Source organism: Pelobates fuscus, chromosome 9 (assembly GCF_036172605.1).
Source record: "Pelobates fuscus isolate aPelFus1 chromosome 9, aPelFus1.pri, whole genome shotgun sequence".
Taxonomy (NCBI): domain Eukaryota; kingdom Metazoa; phylum Chordata; class Amphibia; order Anura; family Pelobatidae; genus Pelobates; species Pelobates fuscus.
The window spans coordinates 155,890,858-155,910,191 of record NC_086325.1 but is presented as its reverse complement, the minus strand read 5'-3'; the positions used below and the strand labels follow the sequence as shown (position 1 = coordinate 155,910,191).

General features: G+C 40.2%; 1 protein-coding gene across 2 annotated transcripts in view; it reads left to right on the top strand.

Moving 5' to 3' along the window:
* CNTRL (centriolin) overlaps positions 1-19,334 on the top strand; it is a 72,593-nt gene that overhangs the window by 33,327 nt on the left and 19,932 nt on the right. Inside the window, exons 1-12 of one of the 2 annotated variants that reach the window (XM_063432828.1) lie at positions 2,208-2,545; positions 4,169-4,322; positions 7,248-7,468; positions 8,168-8,344; positions 8,432-8,566; positions 8,787-8,932; positions 9,712-9,919; positions 10,567-10,746; positions 11,308-11,487; positions 12,632-12,748; positions 13,670-13,814; positions 15,953-16,095. In XM_063432828.1, the coding sequence (XP_063288898.1) occupies positions 2,522-2,545; positions 4,169-4,322; positions 7,248-7,468; positions 8,168-8,344; positions 8,432-8,566; positions 8,787-8,932; positions 9,712-9,919; positions 10,567-10,746; positions 11,308-11,487; positions 12,632-12,748; positions 13,670-13,814; positions 15,953-16,095 (1,830 nt within the window). In that variant the 5' untranslated portion in view covers positions 2,208-2,521. Of the gene's footprint in view, positions 1-2,207; positions 2,546-4,168; positions 4,323-7,247; positions 7,469-8,167; positions 8,345-8,431; positions 8,567-8,786; positions 8,933-9,711; positions 9,920-10,566; positions 10,747-11,307; positions 11,488-12,631; positions 12,749-13,669; positions 13,815-15,952; positions 16,096-19,334 lie in introns of those variants that run through there. The other variant, XM_063432827.1, reaches the window with a different exon arrangement.

Sequence of the window (19,334 nt, the reverse complement as noted above, 5' to 3'; positions counted from 1 at the left end):
CACCCAATAAACCAGGTCATATATATTTTATTTTTTACGTGTTGCTTCTCTGGACAACTTTCTGGAGAATGGGAGTATGCATTACCATCATAGATATAGTTTAGATAGCTACTTGGACACCCCCCTCTATCTCCTGTTAATAAGGGCCCCCCATGAGAAGATTCTCTAAAGAGTCCCATGTGAGTTGCCACAGTCTTATTATAATATATTATATACAGTATATATATATATATATATATATATATATATATATATATATATATTTAAATTTAAACTGCTGAGAATATATGTGTTGTGTCCCTTAGTATTTATAACTAAAGTGCCATGTTCACCTTTTCTTTAGCAGTTCCTCTTTTGCTCACCCTATTAAACGCTGTTGGAGAATGTGTGGGGCGGGGGGGGGGGGGGGTGGCAGCAGCACTTGAGGTGCAAGTTCGAAGTGATCTTTGCCCGCCTGCCAACCTGTTCTCCTCACCTAGAATGTATTTCCCACAATTCCCTCCTTTAGCGTTCCTGCTTACTGTCAGCACACATGGGACATTTTGCTCTCATAATAGATGTAAAGTTTTTTGTTTTTTTTTTGTCCATATATTTTATTTATTGATGCCTCCCTCAATTATTTTAGTTCAATGCTTATGTGGCGTACAAATTTGCCCTTTATTTTTTTTATAGGAAATGTGTTTTTAATTATTTTCATTTAAGAACAACACACAGGTATTCAGCACAAGTAGTCCGTAAAAGTTGTTGCAAAATACTGTATGTCTAATGCATACTATAATAAATAAGTATAAACTGTTCATGCGACTGCATGGATAATTAGCCACGTTTGGGCGGTTATGGGTGCACTGGCAGTGTAGAATAGACCGAGGAAGTGGTTTGTAATCAGGTTGGCTGAGTTTGAGGTCAGGTATTAATTAACTTGATATTTTTAGAGCACTTACAGATTCTGTAGATCTTTACTAATAAAACAAAACAGGTTCTTAAAAAAAAAAAAAAAAAAAAAAAGAGAGGGGGAAAAAAAGCATACATCATAGAACAAGAGTCGCCGGAACTACAGCTCCTATGATCCTTTGCCAGAATTACAGTTGGTATCATTTGGTCACCCTAGATCTAGAGGAAGTATAGTGAAGGAAAAGTGGAGTATAACTATAGGGGAAGATATTCTGACTATTTTTGAAGTCATCAGACACTAACTACAGCCAAAATCCCATTGTGTAGTATGGGGAAATAGTGCCACAACAAGATGAATTGGGATTGGGTATCTTTCTTTATTGCTTTTGGTTTTTATATATATATTATTACTCTTAAAAAGCAGCTTCACTTTATTAGTCCTTTACCTTCCTGATATTGACATGCCGGAATAGATGGATAGAAACAGGATGATTCTCTCGTTCCACCGGCTCCTCTCCATAGAGAACATTATTGGGAGAGGGCTAAATTAGAATAGCTGCTATTTCTCAGGAGTATAAATCCCACTGCTGTCAACCAGGTCAGGAAGGATTTATCCCGGCTCGGTTTTGAGATAAGGGGACCCACACAACAGAGTCAAACTGTTCGTTACAAAAACGAATGCACCAACCATGCAATTAAAAGGCTGATGGGACTTCTTGTGAAAAAAGGTGGAAAAAAGCTCGGTCTATCTTATTGTGCTTAAATGTGCTTTAGCCAGTAAGGAATAATTTATGCCACCATCAAAAAAAGTGAATAATTCTGTTTTGTAAAATAAATCTATATGTATATGAAGTTATGACCTTTACAAACAACTTTTTTGTTCAATCAATTACAACTAGTGCTAAATACAAAAAATAGTCCCATTTAATTTTTTTAATGCCCCTTTTTATTTCATGTCTTGTGTAGTGTTACATCATATTGTTTACCAACACAGAGGAAATTAGATCTAAAGCCATCTCCTCCCTGACTAATGAGATCTTCTGGGACCAACTAGTGTAAACAGCACAAGGGAACAATTATACCAAACTATTCCATACACAATGTATTACATTGTAACATAAATAATTCCTTTTTTTTTTTTTTCTTCAGTTTTATTTTGTTGTTTAGCTGTAATTACTAAAATCTGACTCCGCAGCCAGGGGTTCAGCCTAACTCGCTGCATTGTTGCTACATGTTGCAATAAAGAGAAGTTGTCTTGTTAGAAGATACAGACTTGTCTCTCTCACAGAGGAGATCTGGCAGTTACAAAGCCTGCGTTTGGTTGGTCGGATTGCTCTGCTTCCTGTGTTGTGATTTCAAACCTTCAAGGGAGTTGAGCAAGGGGGAACAGAGCTCTGATGCAGCCCAGCTTCCTCTGCCTACGAACGCTGACAAAGAGAGGGCTTTCTTGCAGCCAGGGTGCTTGCTGCTTCCCAACCGGCCATTTCACAATGAGCTGAACGTTTCACAGATGGCTCTGCAATGTAAAGAATCCAAAATGAGGAAACACTTAACTTTTCCGACCTCTTACTAAAAGTATCATTTTTATATTTTCCACTACAAGTTAAATCATGAGGGTGGGGTTTCTCCCATGTCTGCTGAAGGCAACAATGTTGTAAGTTTTTTTTGTTTTGTTTTTTATATACTTTTAAAAAAAATGTATTATTATTTTGCTGCTCTGCCAAGTTTTGTATTTATTGTGTGTCTTGCTGTGCTTCACTTTGTAATATTGGGGACTAAGAGATTTAGGACAGTTACTTTTTCTAACAGACGTAAATTGAGGTGCAGTGATGACTTTTTGTTTATTAAAAAAAATATCAAGCCGTTTTTCTTGTTTTGTCATATTGTAATTGCATCTGTAAAGTATATAAATAAAATGTGTATAGTATATACTATATATTTACAGACTTGCGGATATGGTGGAGATAGAGGAAGATTGGTGACATTTGTCAGTTTGTTGATACCAAACCTCTAAGCTTGCTTATAGCCTCTTTAACCCATTTAACCTTTTAATCCCTGTTGTCGTACGTGGCGTCATAGTGCTGCAAAGTCACTCAATTCCGTTTCCCTTTTCTTTTAGTTGACCGCATCCTATCCTCTCTGATGCGTGTCGTATTGTTTGACCCTCTGAGCACAGCAGAGGCATTAATCACAATGTCACCCTGACACTTCTGTAGATGCATTGCACCTGCTCTGCGCATAGGACATAGGTGGCATATTTCTAGTGTGTGCAACAGTGTGACGTGTTTAAGTGACATTCTCAAACTCTGCATGCAAAGTGCATAATTGTATAAAAGACATTTTATAACATTTTGAGCCCTATAGCGTCCGCCATATTGCTAGCAAATGTAAAGATAACATGTCTTATTTGCTTACAAGATTCGTTTACGCACCACTGACTCCGGAATAGTGATATTGGCTGTGAGCATGGTGACCTCCGAGGGTATTTGTGCATGCCATCTCACACTGCCTAACTTGCAGCCAGTGCCACGGATTGTGCAGTGCCACACTGCATTTTATGACTTTCTTAAATCTTACCATGTCATCCACATTTGAGAGCAACAGGTTCACTTTAAAAGCAGCAAGCCTGTAAGATGGGAAAATTTCTAACATTTGGTACAGAATCCGGCACGAGCCTTGTGCTTCTTTATTTATGGGATTTCCTTAAATCAATGCAGAACATATTTTCTCATCTAATGAATGCGTGGCTGTAGACACAGCATCAACAAGTTTTATTTGTAGCCCTAGCCACATGCCAAAGCCAGTAGCACAAATCAACCAACCAACTGTGGCTAGGCGTTTATTCATCTGTCTCGAATTATAAAAAAGGGACAGAACATTTGGATCAAAATATAGAGTACCAATGCTGTGTGATAATTTAGTGTATTCTGTCAGGTGTTCTAGGAGTGTCATGGCAACAAATTAGTTTTTAGGCGGTTTTTGTGTATTATTCATATTCTTTTACTCTGTTCCTTTCCCCGGGCCCTTTAAACCGTGTAAACACAAGCATCTGGCTTTCTGCTCATTCTACCTGATCCATTTTATTGACTTGTCTTTTGTCTGATTAATAATTAACATCTTCTTAACTGTGGTACTGAGATGTTATTACTGCCACAAATATCAGATACATACTTTTCCTGGGTGAATATCATTTTCTTTTCTTCCCTCTTATTCGACTAACTATTTTTCAGGATTTTTTTTTTCTTTTAATTATTAAAGCATATCCTTTGTTTCCCAGTCCCATGTGAAGGCCCAGAAGGCCGGCAAAGAACAGCAGCTGGACATGATGACCCAGCAGTACCAGAAGCTTGAAGGTCGCCTGGACGAGATGCTTTCCAGAATAGCCAAAGAAACGGAAGAGATTAAAGATCTGGAGCAGCAGCTTACTGAGGGTAGGTAGAACTGGCTGCTTGTTTGGCAGATGGTAATGGTCTTGAAAATTTTGTACAAGAGCCACAGTTATACAGTCTGACATTTCTATGGGTAACCCACAAGCATTGGCACTCACATGGAACATTGCCAAAGCACTTTAAAAGCTGACACAATACTTAGAAAGTGCTTGGCACAGCTCACAAATGTAAATAAAGTTAAATATAGAATGTATTAAACACACATAAATAAAGAATATTCTATGTGTCTCTGTGACGTGGCTGGGCATATTTTTGGAGTCTAGCCAAATGATTCTCAGCCGTTTGGATGTCTGTAACAGGCGACTTGACTTAATCTTCAGGTGCACAGTTAACTTTGTGACCCATTCTGCAAGTCAAGCGTCTTGGTACCTAAGAAATAAAATAATTTGCACATCAATACAGGTTACTGTGACAAATAGTCCTGGCTCCTGGCAATGTAAGGTTTCTGTGAACACTGGCATATACATAAAATCGCCATGAGTGGCTTCTAAATTGGGTTAGCATTTTGGAAGCTCCCTGAGTTACGTTTTGAACGGTAGCTATTGTTACTAATTTATAAACTGTACACAAACACTCCATTAACCCCTTTATGATTTCTCAAGGTCCTACGTTTACCTCCGTCATTGAGATGGTTACGTAGGTGGGCTGCAGACCTTATAGTTTCCTTTATTTTAGCCTTAATTGTCAATCCTGCTTTTATAGAGGATCAAACTCAGCAGCCAATGAATATCCTTATCCAATGAAGAGCTAGCTGCCCAAAGGCTGCTGCTGCAGATGTTGTCATTTGAAAAATTGGGAGTAGACTGTGAGAATCCACAGGAAGGTGGCTTTTCGTGTTCCTAACACACCGTTTCCTGTACAGGAAAATACATGCTTGTGTAACGTTTTAAGTGGGGGATCTTAAAATAATATAATTTCCTCTCATGCGTTTTATGAGACAGCCAAGACAGTTTGTTTAACCCCTTAAGGACCAAACTTCTGGAATAAAAGGGAATCGTGACATGTCACACATGTCATGTGTCCTTAAGGGTTTAAAGGTAAACTCACATCCCAGGATTTTTTTGATCATATGTTTACCAGTTCCTATGTTTAGAAACCCTTTAACTCCTGTAACAGGGCGCTTCCATTTTAGCTCCCTATTAATCGTTGCTCCGACTCCGACTGCTCCGGCAGTCAGTGTAGGGACTGGAGTATACAGAGAAATTGAGAAGTTAGACAATGCTTATATTGTTCCTCCGCATTTACAGTGTTTGCCTTGACTTTGCCTTGTCTGAACAGGTCTATGATGTCATTTGCCAAATCTTTCATTTAAATGTAAATGAACACAGCCAGTTCTGAGATTTGCAGTGTATTTATTTAGTGGGGGGTAAATTTCAGAGAAGTGACAGATCCCCTTTAATCAATTCACCCAAATACGATTACACCTAAACACCTTTCTCCATAGACTGTAAGCTTTTCCAGTGAGACTGATGACTGCTTCTCTCAGTTTGATCTAATGCAGTGAGAGATGATCTTGGACACTGCATTTGCCGTGAATGATTATTACCATGTCTCTCAGGCAGCCGTCTTCTGTATAAAGAGCAATTCAGGGATACATTTCTAAAAGTGTAACAATCAGCAGGAACATTCCCGTTTCCATGGCGATTGCCCATTTCTAAAACTGCGCAACAGAATTATTCTCTTTTACACTTCCTCCATTCATCCAAACTCTCTTTTTTCAGCCCTTCTATAACAAAATAAAGAATAAAACAAAGTTTGCTGTGGTTTCTTTAAACAGAAAACCTCTCCCTGGCTACCCTCTGATGTTAATGCCTGGTTTCCACTTTTCGTATATAAACACTATGTTATTATTTAAAATATTATAGAGAACACTTCCTATCATCCAGCCAGTGGGCTTTGAAATATAATTTATGGAATTCTACTCCCCTCCCAAGCGTATATCAGGGGAAATTCTGTAATCTGCATCAAAACAAAACGGCCTCCCCCACCCCCTCAAACTACTCACAACACTTTCTATTCCAGCTGATCATGTGGCATCTGTCCTCCCTGTGCCCTTTCCAGTCTGCCCCATCCAGAAAAAAAAATTAAACTCTCAAGAAGTTAAAAGGAAATGTGCATGTTGGAGATTATGCAGAGAGTTTCTAAAAATATCTCTCTGTATCTATTCAACAACAGATTTCAGTCACCACCGAGACACGCACAATGCAGAACATCATGGAATCTGCACTTTAAATAAAGTGGTGATAACGCATTTAAATACAGAAATTTGGGATGGCTGAAATGTTCAATGTCCAAGCTAAAAGGGGAAACATAATAATTATTGACATTTTATATAGCACCGACTAATTCTGCTACAGTACTTTACAATATTCTACACAAGACAACCTATTAGAGATTTGGCAGCAATAATAGGTTGATGAGGACTTTGCTCAAACAAGCTTACAATAAGGAGGTAGTGGGGTGTGTGGGGGATAGGATCCAAATGACATTGTGGGACAGTAGCAGAATTGGAAGGTGAGAATAAAGTAAAGTGGAGTGGGATCTCCTAATTAAGCTGAGGAATGACTGTTACCATAGGAAGCCATAGGCTATTCGGAAGACTGGCACCTAAAGGAAAATGTTAAATTGTTTTCCTCAAAGTATCGCTATTGCAGCAGCTGTGAAATTGCAAACCAGAAATATGGGTTTTTGCTCATTCCGGTCAGAAATGTGTAAGATTGGTGCCATCAGTTTTTATAACTTATCTAATGTTTCCCAGAGTTTATTTGATTATCCCCATTCTATCTGGAATGCTAACCGTACCACCAGGTTGCAACTTGTTTGCGTTGCAGTGGTCTCTTTTCTTGTACGTTTGTTCAACTTTGGTTGGTTGAATGTTAACAAATCTCATTCTTCATGTTCGATCAGGTCAGATTGCAGCTAATGAAGCCCTAAAGAGGGATTTGGAAGGCATAATAGCTGGACTGCAGGACTATCTAGAAAGCGTTAAAGGCCAGGCCAAGCAAGCTCATGAGGATTGTCGTGAACTTCAGGCTGAAAGAGAGGGTTTACTTCAACGGCTGTCAGAACTGGAGGAAGAAAACAAGCAACTGGAAATTGTGGCAATGGACGCTGAAAACATGAGAAAGGTAATCCTCAGATGTTGAGTCTTGCTGAAGAAGTGGTTGGTTATAAACCACCTTTATGGAAAAGGGAACTTTATTAAGATGGTAATTGGTAAGGTCTTAAGACTAGTGTTACTGAATCCAAATATTCAAAGGGTTGTTTACTGAACCTTGAATTTAACAAGAAAATGCAAATTATATTCCAGAATAGCTAAGATGGTAATTCAATGAGTTGTCGAGTGTTTTTCCAACTCATCTAGTTTAGCCTAAAACTTTTAGATTTCCTCTGTCTTCCAGACAATTTCAAGGTTAGTGGATAACTCAGTGTTGCGTAAGTTGTTTTTCTTGAAGAGCTCGTATCATAAAAAATATAAAATATTTATTCCCTGAAGGTCTTTGACAAAGATGGTGCCAGATCCACTATTGATAGTCAAATAAACAGTTGCACTTGGCTTTATATTCTTTGTAGACAATATAGGCCTAGACCATGCTCACTAAACAGCCATTGCTAATCCACACAGGTTGCCTGCCTTACTTAGTAATGTGATTATTAGTAAATCTTCAAATATCTGAAAAGTTACAATGCAGAGTGGTGAAAATCAAATCTCTTTGAAAAGACCTGTTCAAATTAGGGCCTTGTATTGTCGTGTTGTCGTGACCTTTGTCGCTCTGTGAATATGTCTTTTGGATAGGCTAATTGACATTGCTGGTTTGCCAATACAGGAAATTTCTGATCTGGAGCGCAGCCTTCAAGAACAACACGAACTCAACGAATCTCTGCGTCAAGCTCAGGGAGACCTCAGTGAGTACGAAGCAGAGCTTGAAGACCAGCTGAAGGTTCGAGATGCAGAGGCCAACCAGTTAAAGCAAGACCTGGAGAGATGGAAACGTCTCAGCCAAGTAAGCGTTTTGACTACTTAAAGAATGTAATAATAGATGAGGAAAACAAATATCCAATTTATGCTGGTGGGTGTGCTGTTTTTTCAGATGGAGAATTCTGCTTTGCAAGCAGAGCTGGAAAAAGATCGGCAGGCGCTGGAGAACGCTCTCACTAAAGCACAACTGCTGGAAGAGAAGGAGAAAGACAACAAAAAGCTATTGTCTCAAATGAAGCAACTGCAGGTAGGATCCTCTCTGGCTGCTCTGTGCACAAAAGCATTACTGTTCTTGATGTTTAATATTAAACATTCCCAAGCACCACTGTTTGTTTTGGTCGCTGAACTTCAGTATTTGCAAGATACAAGCTTTGTGTTAACACTGGGGTGCTAGATATCTTTCTCTCTGTAAAATGACTCCTTGATGTGAACCGATGTTATTTAAGATTTATCTTTTTGTCTCGCAGGGAGATAATCATCATCTAAAAGAGCAGGTCGAAAATCTCCAGGCTCAGCTCGACGACGCATTAGATAATTTAGTGCACCCTGAACAGATCGTTGCACGTGTCGCAGACCTGAAACGGAAACTGCAGACAGGGGTCGGAGAAGTTAGGTAAATATTGTTAAGGGGGGGGAACACTCATTGGTAGAATGTAACAATGTCAGGTGTGTTTTTTTAAATCTTCTTTTCTCAGGGCAAAGGTGTAGAGTGTTTTACCACAAAAGAGTGATACGCAGCTAACTTTTTGCTTTATTTATAAAACACATATTCCAATGAGCACTGCAATTATAATATGCACGGTATAATCCCAGTCTAAGCATATATGGTGGTATATATCAGGGATTACACCACCACGTGCAATACAGCAGAGCTCTAAATAGCTCTATTAAATGTGAGTGGTTTTCTTATAGCTACTAACTACATTATTTGTACTGTACCATATTGTATTGCACTGTTATTCTCTTTTTTTTTTTTGAGGTTTGCAATATTGTATTTCCTGAAGTTTTGTGTATGTATGATCTTTGAGGCGCAGTATACGCCATATAATCACACGAGGTTTTGGGAATCCTTTTATTGTATACCGCAGCCCCTACTAAATTCTTGTAATATAGTGAGCGCCTATACCTCTTTGTTTTCTGTAAGGGGTGATTACTGTAGAGCACATGGAGTTAATTAAGAGGTATGATTAACATAATTTTTTTGCACTGAAGCACTATATGCTTAATTTTGCAAATAAATGAAAAGAAGTTGTTTTTTTTTTTTTGTTTTTTTTCCAATTTGCTTACTTTTTTTGTCAATAATGATCTATACTCCTCTTCTCTCAATTGCGTTTCTGCTAATTTGTGTTAATAACTTTTATATATGTCTTTTCAATTTCTGTCACCCTGCAGGTGTTCCAGCGGCTCGGACGTTCTAGGGCAAAATCTGGCTGATCTCCAAAAACAAATCAACGAACTGCTTGCAAAGGCTCAGGAGGAGAAGAGAGAGGCCTTGGAAAGGCAGCAGAGATTACAAGACGAAATCGCTATATTGCAAGGGAAGGCTAAGGATGCTCCCGGAGACTATAAAAGAGCCTGCAACAAAGCAGCTGAAGCGAGGGTATGTGGAATGTTAAAGATTACGAATGTACAGTTACCCTTTTAGGCAGGGGTCGCCGTCACGTAACTCTCCTAGCGCTTAGGATGTAAATCTCCCATGATGCTTTGCCAGAAATAGAATAAGGAAAGAATGATTTGTTACCCAGTCCATTAGTATTTAAGTAGTGACTCTATATTTTTTTTATTTTTCTTGTTTTGAACTCAAGCATATGGGATTTCAGATGAAATGTTTTTCATCAAGATTGAATCTTTATGATAAACTCATAAATTGTGTTGGAAAAATCTTCAATATAAAACATCCAGGTGTATGGTGAAAAACTAACTTTATACAGGAACAGGCATTGTGATTGACTTGGTAGACACACTTTAAGATTATGTTCAGTGTAGGACTTACAGTACTTTTTATACACTCTGGCCTGTTGGTCACTGTGTAATTTCAGTCATAATATCCCGTGTTCTGGAACACACAGCCAAAACATCAAAACACGCGCTGCTGTCCAAATACTTAAGGACCGCACTGTCGATGGCAAATATTTACTGCTTTGTTTGTGTTTTTGCAGTTGATGGAAGGACTAGACTAAGCAATGCTTTCTGTGAGATAATGTCATTTAAAATGCCAAGTTTGAACCACCTTCTTTGTCGCTGTAGATACAGGCAGAAAGGAGGCAGCATGAAGCTAAGGAGCGCCAGATGGAGAACGAAATTTGCCGGCTGAATGAAAAATTAAAAAACATGGAGGAAATCCAAGGCCTAGCAGACCAGCAACTCGTGGAGGCTGAGGACGACCGTGAGAAACTCCTCCTGGAGCTGCAGGATTTGGAGGACAAGGTTTGTTACTATAATTCACTTGTACATATAGTGCAGTCTATTGCCACACAGTCCGTAATGGTGAATTATGGTGGAGGACAGCAGATCATCTGTAGGAAATTTAAATCTGATGCTTTACTAATTCAGAGAATCAGCCATGCTTTGTTCTACAAAAAAAAAACAGATCTCTGTCAAAGCCTGATACAGTTCATGGAGACCAAAGTCTAAGTTTGTGATGGGCCTAACGCAGCCACATTTTCACTAACTCAGAGTGCTAAATTACGGCTAGAAAGAGTGTGTCCAAAAAACTTCTAACATTAGAACTGCATAGAGGGGACTGCCCCTTGTCACCACATCCTCATTATCCTTAAACAACTACATCAGGAAAGAAAAATAAATATTGGAAATAGAATATATATGTTTAGGTTTTAGTTTGTTTTTTATATATTTATATTTAGTATTACAAGAAATTTACAAAGACTTGCTGGTGTTATTTCACAGACGGAGCAAAGTGGCTGGTAAACATTGCAACACAATAAAATAGAAATGAACTAGCTGAACTCTTTTTCTTTCTTATTGTAGAGAAAATTAGAAGACGCTCGGGCACAGAAAGAGTTGTCTAGTCTAGAACAAGAACTGAGGGAGCTGAAACGCGCAGTGGCGATCTCCGACAAGATGGCTGCCTCTGAACTTTCCAATGCTAAAGATCATCTGAAGTCTCTCCATGGAACGGTCCTTAAGCTAAATCAGGAGCGAATGGAGGTAGGCGACTGTGTGGTTAAGATCTGTTAGCATCTATTTAGATTGTTCCAGGATAGTCTGGAGTGCTGGATAATTGAATATAAAGTAGAAGTACAAATCCTGGCTTGCCAGAATTGACGGATACAGCATGTCTTGAAATACAATATGGGTCCACAAGCAAATTACCTTGTCAGTAAATGGCTGCTGTAAACCGTTGCTAATAACAGATCAAGCCAGATGCAGGATTGAGAGTTACAATTCAATAAAGTGGCGTTAAAAACTCTTACACTTTTATGTTGCTTGCTCAAAGTGAGAATTCAAAGAGAATTTCAGATTTTAGGACAGAGTAACCGATTTAAAAGCTTAGATGATTTTGAGAATTTTTCCAGTTTAGTTATTTTGATCTTAAATGCAACTCCAAAACGGACTAATTTGCCATCATCAGGAACACTTAGTCCCACGGCCTGGGTCTTTTAGATTTTAATTTTTACAATTTTTAAAGTATGTTCTTGAGCTCTAATCTCACTCCAGCTTTGTGGGTCAAGCAAGCATCAGACTTGTTTTTTTAATAGTTTATCAGAGTTGCAATAAAACAGAAAGATTGTGAGCAGAGGACCCCCTGGGTAGCGACAACTAAAAAAAACTGAATGTTGGAGTTCTAGAATGGTCCTGAGTTAGAGTATATGACTGGGCTGACATCCAGAGTTGTGATTTTCTTTCTTTTTCCATAAAACAGAGCTTCATCAAAATCTGCCTGTGTTTTGTTTATTTATAATGCCAATTCTGAATTTTTTGTTGCGTAAATTTAAGAACTTTTTTACCATTACTGTTTTCTGCATACAATAACATTTTCTGGTGGCATTATCGTAATGTTATTTTGATTTTCCTGTTTTGTAACTTGATAGATGGCTTTGGTAAGCCAACAGCCAAGCTATACATAATAAGATGAGTGAGGCTTGACTACTGGAAGCTACTTATCATTCTGATTGAGCCTTACAGAGCCTTCAGAAGGAGGTGCTATTAAGATTCAAGATTTCTTTACCTTACCAACAATTTAAAAATGGGACCCAGTTTGTTAAAACGCAGCATAACAGTCAGTCTTATTATTGATGGTATTTGTCAAACCCTTTTGGTTACGTGTTTTATTTTTTATTGCTTATAACAGGATATGCAGGAAGCAGAAAATGTCTGCTCTAAGACAGCCCAGGCTTCTCGAGACCTTGCTAAAGCTGAAGCAGAGATTGATCTGCTGCAGAGTCTGCTGAAGGAGACAGAAAAACAGGTATGGTTCACTGGCCATTCACTTTCTCTGTAGCAAACGGATGCATACAGGCAAAGACTGCTACATTTCCTTTTAAATTTTGCTGACTGGTCTTAATGTATGTCACTTCCCTGGCTAACTGGGACTGATGTGCGTGTTTTTTCTTCCTCATTAATCTATTGCACTCCTTTGATAGTTTTTGGGGATGTTTACTTGTAACAATGTAAATGACACTTTTTTTGTTAGAAGAAAAAATAGTTTCTATATCTGTGCACCAAGGACTGGTGTACACAGACAGACTGATGAGAGTCTGTTGCTAAGTGCAGCTCCTAGCTGCTGTGAAGCAGGGTTGGTGAGAATACTTGTGTAACAGGCTGCAGCTGCTAGTTGTCACAAGACAAACAGAGGAAGTGGACAGATTGGTGGATTGTGTGTGTTACAGGCTGCAGCGTGTAGCTGTGTCACATGACGCTCAGAATAGGGTAGTATGAGGACATGTGTTGTCTTGCACCTTTCTGTTTCTATCTGTATCGTCTCACTGACACAACAAAGCGCTGAATGACTCTCATGTGGAATTGTGGCCTGACCTGACAAAGACCATTAAATGCTGCTGGTGTATATGTATCCGTTTAATAGTACGCCTGACGCCTCTTTTACAAGTGCAGCATCCAGTATTTAGGAAGGGAAGTCATTCATTTCCTGTGTGTAATTGTTTACAATGAAACCAGCTTCTCACATACAAAGATGTGGCATCAGCCAGCACTTGCACAGACTGGGCTGGTAGGGAAGATGTGAAAGGGTCCAGACTCTCAGGGTAGGTGCACTTTAACCCCTTAAGGACCAAACTTCTGGAATAAAAGGGAATCATGACGTGTCACACACGTCATGTGTCCTTAAGGGGTTAAACTCCTTCATCTTTCTGTTCATTCTATCTATTGGTAGCTCCAAGAGGAAGTGCAAAACGCTGACTCCGGGATCGCAGCATCAAGCTTACAGCAAGCGGAGATTGACAAGCTGAACCAAACAATGAGAAAGCAAAGAGTGGAGATGGATCGCCTGAAACATCTGCTGGATCATGCTAACGCTGGTAGGAATTTTTGCTTGTTTTTTTTTTTTTTTTGCTACAAGTAACAAATGCAAAAATTAGGGTGGAACGACCCCAAAACACAGACCTTTTACCTCACCGCGTGTCACCCTAAACTTAAACTTTCTTCAATTTTTTCCTCTTCTCTCCCTCACTATTAATCAGTTATTCCTTTATTCTTTTACCTTTATCTTGTAAAATGCAGGAGGCAAAGAAGCAGCTACTTTGTGTGTAGATTTTCCTCCGCTTGATAAAAGGCATTGCCTTGCTCATTGTGAGACTGTATCTATAGAGGGATCCTCCATAAACATTAGTGTTGTAATCTTGTGCATGCACAAGCACTCCTGTCTAACTAAAGGTTAGCAGTGAGTCTTACTTTTATTTTGCTAGAATACTTAGTAGTGTCTGTGTATTGTTTACATTACATGCCTGGTTTTGTGGACATGACCAGTAAATTACATTAACCCCCGCAGTACTGTAAATGTGTTGGTGCACGGGCACGTTATACTAGAGCAACTTTAAGGCTGGTATTTCTGTACAGTTGTCAGTATTTGCCCACAACTCATATACGCAGCTTGTGCGTCTAAGGTGGTAAGTGTGTGTTTTAATTACCTTCTCAGTACTATTCACAAGGAAGAAAGTTTATTCCAGAGAAGTTAGAGTTCCGCTTTAAAGAGGAAATTAAACTAAAAAAAAAAATATATATATATATGTGTGTGTGTGTGTGTGTGTGTGTGTATATAGTTTTATGGAAACTCTTAACTTAAAATAGTTTTGGAGTGCAAGGGGCATTTTTACAATACAGATAATGAATGCCATTTTTACATTTTCAAAAACCGTGGTCAGGAAGTTCACTTGTGACCTTTCCATGTGGCGATACAGCGAGACAAGCTACTACCAAGGAGAATGCTTTGCTGATGAGGGCTGAGCTAGCCATTTTAAATCCCTTGGGGTTATTCAATGAATTGGGAATTGTTGTAGATTGACGAGGGGATTGCAAATGTCAGGAAAAAACACTAAGGCCTCAATTTTGATATTTTTGGAAAAGCTTTCAAATGACTTCATATTTTGAAACAGATTTCAATATTTAGATATTTTTTTTTCAGCATATTGCTATATTTTTATATATATTTTTCAGCATTTTGATATTTTGCAAACAAAAATATTTTTAACGCTTATTCCAAAATATTAAATCAAGGCCTAATTTGGATTTTTTTCCCCCCTGATTGTCTTTTCTAGCTTAGAATTTCCAGTTTGCTGCAATTCTCAGTTCGGTGCGTAATCCGTCCATTTATCTATACATTGTTCTAGCGTTCTATGCAGACATAGCTAAGGGACTCTCTGAAAATATGCCAGTCACCGCAAAATGATTCCCCTGGTGGAACAAGTAGTGGTGGTTAAAGGACCACTCTAGTGCCAGGAAAACATACTCGTTTTCCTGGCACTAGAGTGCCCTGAGGGTGCCCCCACCCTCAGGGTCCCCCTCCCGCCCGGCTCTGGAAAGGGGAAAAGGGGTAAAACTTACCTTTTTCCAGCGCTGGGCGGGGAGCTCTCCTCCTCCTCTCCGCCCCGTCGGCTGAATGCGCACGCGCGGCAAGAGCTGCGCTCGCATTCAGCCGGTCGCATAGGAAAGCATTGACAATGCTTTCCTATGGACGCTTGCGTGCTCTCACTGTGATTTTCACAGTGAGAATCACGCAAGCGCCTCTAGCGGCTGTCAATGAGACAGCCACTAGAGGATTAGGGGGAAGGCTTAACCAATTTATAAACATAGCAGTTTCTCTGAAACTGCTATGTTTATAAAAAAATGGGTTAACCCTAGCTGGACCTGGCACCCAGACCACTTCATAAAGCTGAAGTGGTCTGGGTGCCTAGGGTGGTCCTTTAACCAGGGTTTGTATAAATGTTTAGTGTGATCTTACCAAGTTATTCACTAAAGTTAGAATTGTCGGGAATTCAAGGTGAATTTCAGGGTAAAATTGCCAAGCTGGGAGCATAACTGACTTGGAGAATGTCTCCAGTTTGACTATTTGGGCCTTAAATTTGAAACTCACTTTCAATTCTCAACAGTGTTCACTTTGTGAATAACCCTTCCTGTTAGGAAGTCTGTAACCTATTTTTCTGATCTCATACCATTACAGATAACGTTGGGGAGATAGAGGATCTGCTGGATGAGATTGATAACCTCAGGCATGCCCTTGGCTACCAGAATGATTACCTTACCAGCTTGACCAATCCATTCCGTCGCAGAGGCTACTGGTATTATATGCCTTCCTCATCAAATGTAAGCCCCTTCTTATTTGTGTGTATTATTAATCATTACCGTTCATGCAACATTTACATTTTTATTTATTTTATTTGGGTTTTATTTGCCTTTTTTTTTCTCCACTTACATAAAATATAAAATTGTGTTCTAACAATTTGAGTCTGCTCATTAAATCACCTAAAACAGTACAACATTTTAAGGAAACTTAGTAATAATAGCAAAGTATTTAACCAGTCTGACTCTTGGCTCCATGGTTCAGTTAATCTGATCCGATTTTAAAATGCTTTAAGGCACGATTGATGATCAGGTTTTGGGCATCCATAAGTACTGAATCCCAGTTTAAAATAACTATTGCACCTTCACCTGCAGCTGTGTCTAAAGCTCACTTATTATGTTTATTGGAAAATGATGCGGTTCCATTTTGATGAGTTCTGATGAATTGTAGCAATCCATACCTCTGGGGTAAATAAAGATCCCTGGTATTAATACCCTGATAATTGCTGTGATCCTTCTACATGACATGTCCGCTTTTAAAGGGTTAATATGTTTTAATGTAAGCCATGAAAGGAAAGGAATGGTTACTAAAATCAGGTAGGGAACGACTGGAGCAGATAACATAATTCCTTTTTTGGTATTTAAAAAAAGTCTGTCTTGGGGGAGGAGCCTAACGCTTGAACTGAACGGACGCAAATCTTCCGAGCTCCTGCCAAATACAAATAAAACCACGAAATACTGGGGCACCGCTGCGGGCAAACTACCACAAACACACGAGGTTACGTACCCCATCACCCCAGCGGTACAGGCAGAGTTTAGATGCCCTTTCTGTTCCCATAAACAGGCAGAAAGGTACGCCGCAGAGTCGGGGCCTACTGCACGCTATCGGCCTCACAAGCCGCAACAGCCCTCCTCGGCTTCCCGGACGAAACAGACTGGTACCCACACAAAACCAGACAACACACGCCGGGCGGGGAAACGATGGGCCGAAAATCCCAAAAGGCTCAGGCCAGCGTAACTAAAGACTCCCAGGACATAGGAGCTTTGCTGCAGCGCCCACCACCTCACAAAATGGCGGCCCCGCCAGAACATGAGCCTGGCTCCAGCTCGGACTCTGCCTGCGGAGAACAGGGGGAACCTGCGAACCTAAAGACAGCCATCACCATGACTACAGACCCAGATGATCTGACCCCAGCCACTAAGCTGGACATAAAAAACCTGCTGCAGGAGTTAAAACAAATGTCATCAGCAGAGATGGACTTAATGAAAACTGAAGTCCAAGCTGTGACTGCCCGGGTACAGGCCTCAGAGGAGGACATCATGGATGTGCAGCAAGAGGTAAAGGGGCTAAGAGACACAGTAATGCAACTGCAAACTGCCCACAAAGAGATGGCAACACGGCTCGACTTAGCAGACGACCGAAACCGCCGAGCAAATATAAAGATCAGAGGCATCCCAGAAACGGTTGACCCTACTGAATTACCACACTACCTTCGACGCCTTCTCGCCACCCTACTACCCCACACGCTAACCAAAAAAATCACACTAGGAGGCTGCTTCCGTATCAGTAAACCCAGGCAAGCACCAACAGTTGCACCCGGGGACGTGATCGTCCGATGCCACTCCATTGCTGACAAAAGCCACATCATGGCCGCGGCCAGAGCAAAAACCCCGTTGGAATTTGAATCGGCACAATTAAGCTTTTACCAGGACCTAACTAAATACACTCTAATATGGAGGAAATCCCTTGGCCCGGTCACCCAGAGTCTTCGGGAGGCAGGTTTGGAGTACAGATGGACACAACCAAGAACACTCACAGTAGAAAAAAATGGCATTACCACCCGCTGCCAGTCACTAACCGACGCTGAAGCCTTTCTCCAAGCCCTGGGACTCTCGATGGGACCCACAACCCCTGAGACACAGAGCACATCGCCCAACTGGGACCCAGCACAAATTGTTCCCTTTGTCCCACGTACGAGAGGGAATCCAGGAACCAACACCTGAATGATAGTCACCAAGAGAGACTCCCATGTCCGAGCACCTCGGATTAGTAATAACCTCGCAGTTCTGATTTAGGTTCTGTTAAAGTTATGTTTTTATTATAGACACCAGCCGTTACTCTCTTGCAGTGCATACACACACCACCCAACGGAACACACGTACACCAGACACACCTGCCCACTAAGTCTTGGGAGAGTGAAGCACTCCACACGAACACACTCACCATTAACTGAAAATCCCCTGATCCCCTTAGATTAAAGGACACACACACACCACACCGACACGCACTTGTCCCCCCCCCTATATATCCAAGCAGGCCCCCCTTCCAGACCCGCACCTATCACACACCTGAGGAAGCATATATAGCACACAAGGCAACACTTCCTGGCGAAAGCAACACCAGCACTAAAAAGCACAACGGGGACTCTCTCCCTAAAAGCACCCTCCCCCCCACCCCATCTTGTATACACAGAACAGAAGAGACCCTCACACACATGTTACCCTACCAACACCACCACCTGTATAATTACACTACAACCTACATGCTTAAAAAGGAGTACAGCAATAATGTTATTTCGCTATTCTTGTAATTTCTGTTCTCCTCTGTACCCAGACAGACGTAATGCTACCACCATTGGTAGTCCAACCAGCCTGGGTATCCCGTGTTAAAAACAAACAAGAAAGAGGCCGTTGTACACTAGAGCGCACACATCTTCATTACCTTGTCTAACAATCTATGTAACTGCTCTCACTTGTTCACAACCTGTAAAGTTGCAACACATGCCTCATGTTATTTATTTATTTTTATTTTATTTTAATTTTTTTTTTAATTTGTATGCCGGTTAAGATAATACTATCTTTTCATGCACATAGATATATCATGGCAAGCAAAGGTACTACTAATATGAGCCTGATCAGTTAACAACTTGCTGTTTAGTCGCCCACTCGGCCGGTGTCCATGTCTGCCTACCTAATATGCCTTGATAACACTGTCTCACCAGACAATCTCTCTCCCTATGCGCATAGCAATCTGTAATGTGCCCCCTGTACCTAACCGCAGAGTTTAAGCTACCGTATTATTCTTATCATTTAAAGAAGCTCCACGTTAACATTTTGTGTTACCCATCATTAATTTATACCTAACGGGACTCTTCGCAACTAAATGGTTTAAGCTTGTTTAAATATTAATATAAAAATGTGCATGTTCCTCAAATGTCACTCCCAGCTCTAAATATATTGTACTGAAGCTTGTTTACGATGCT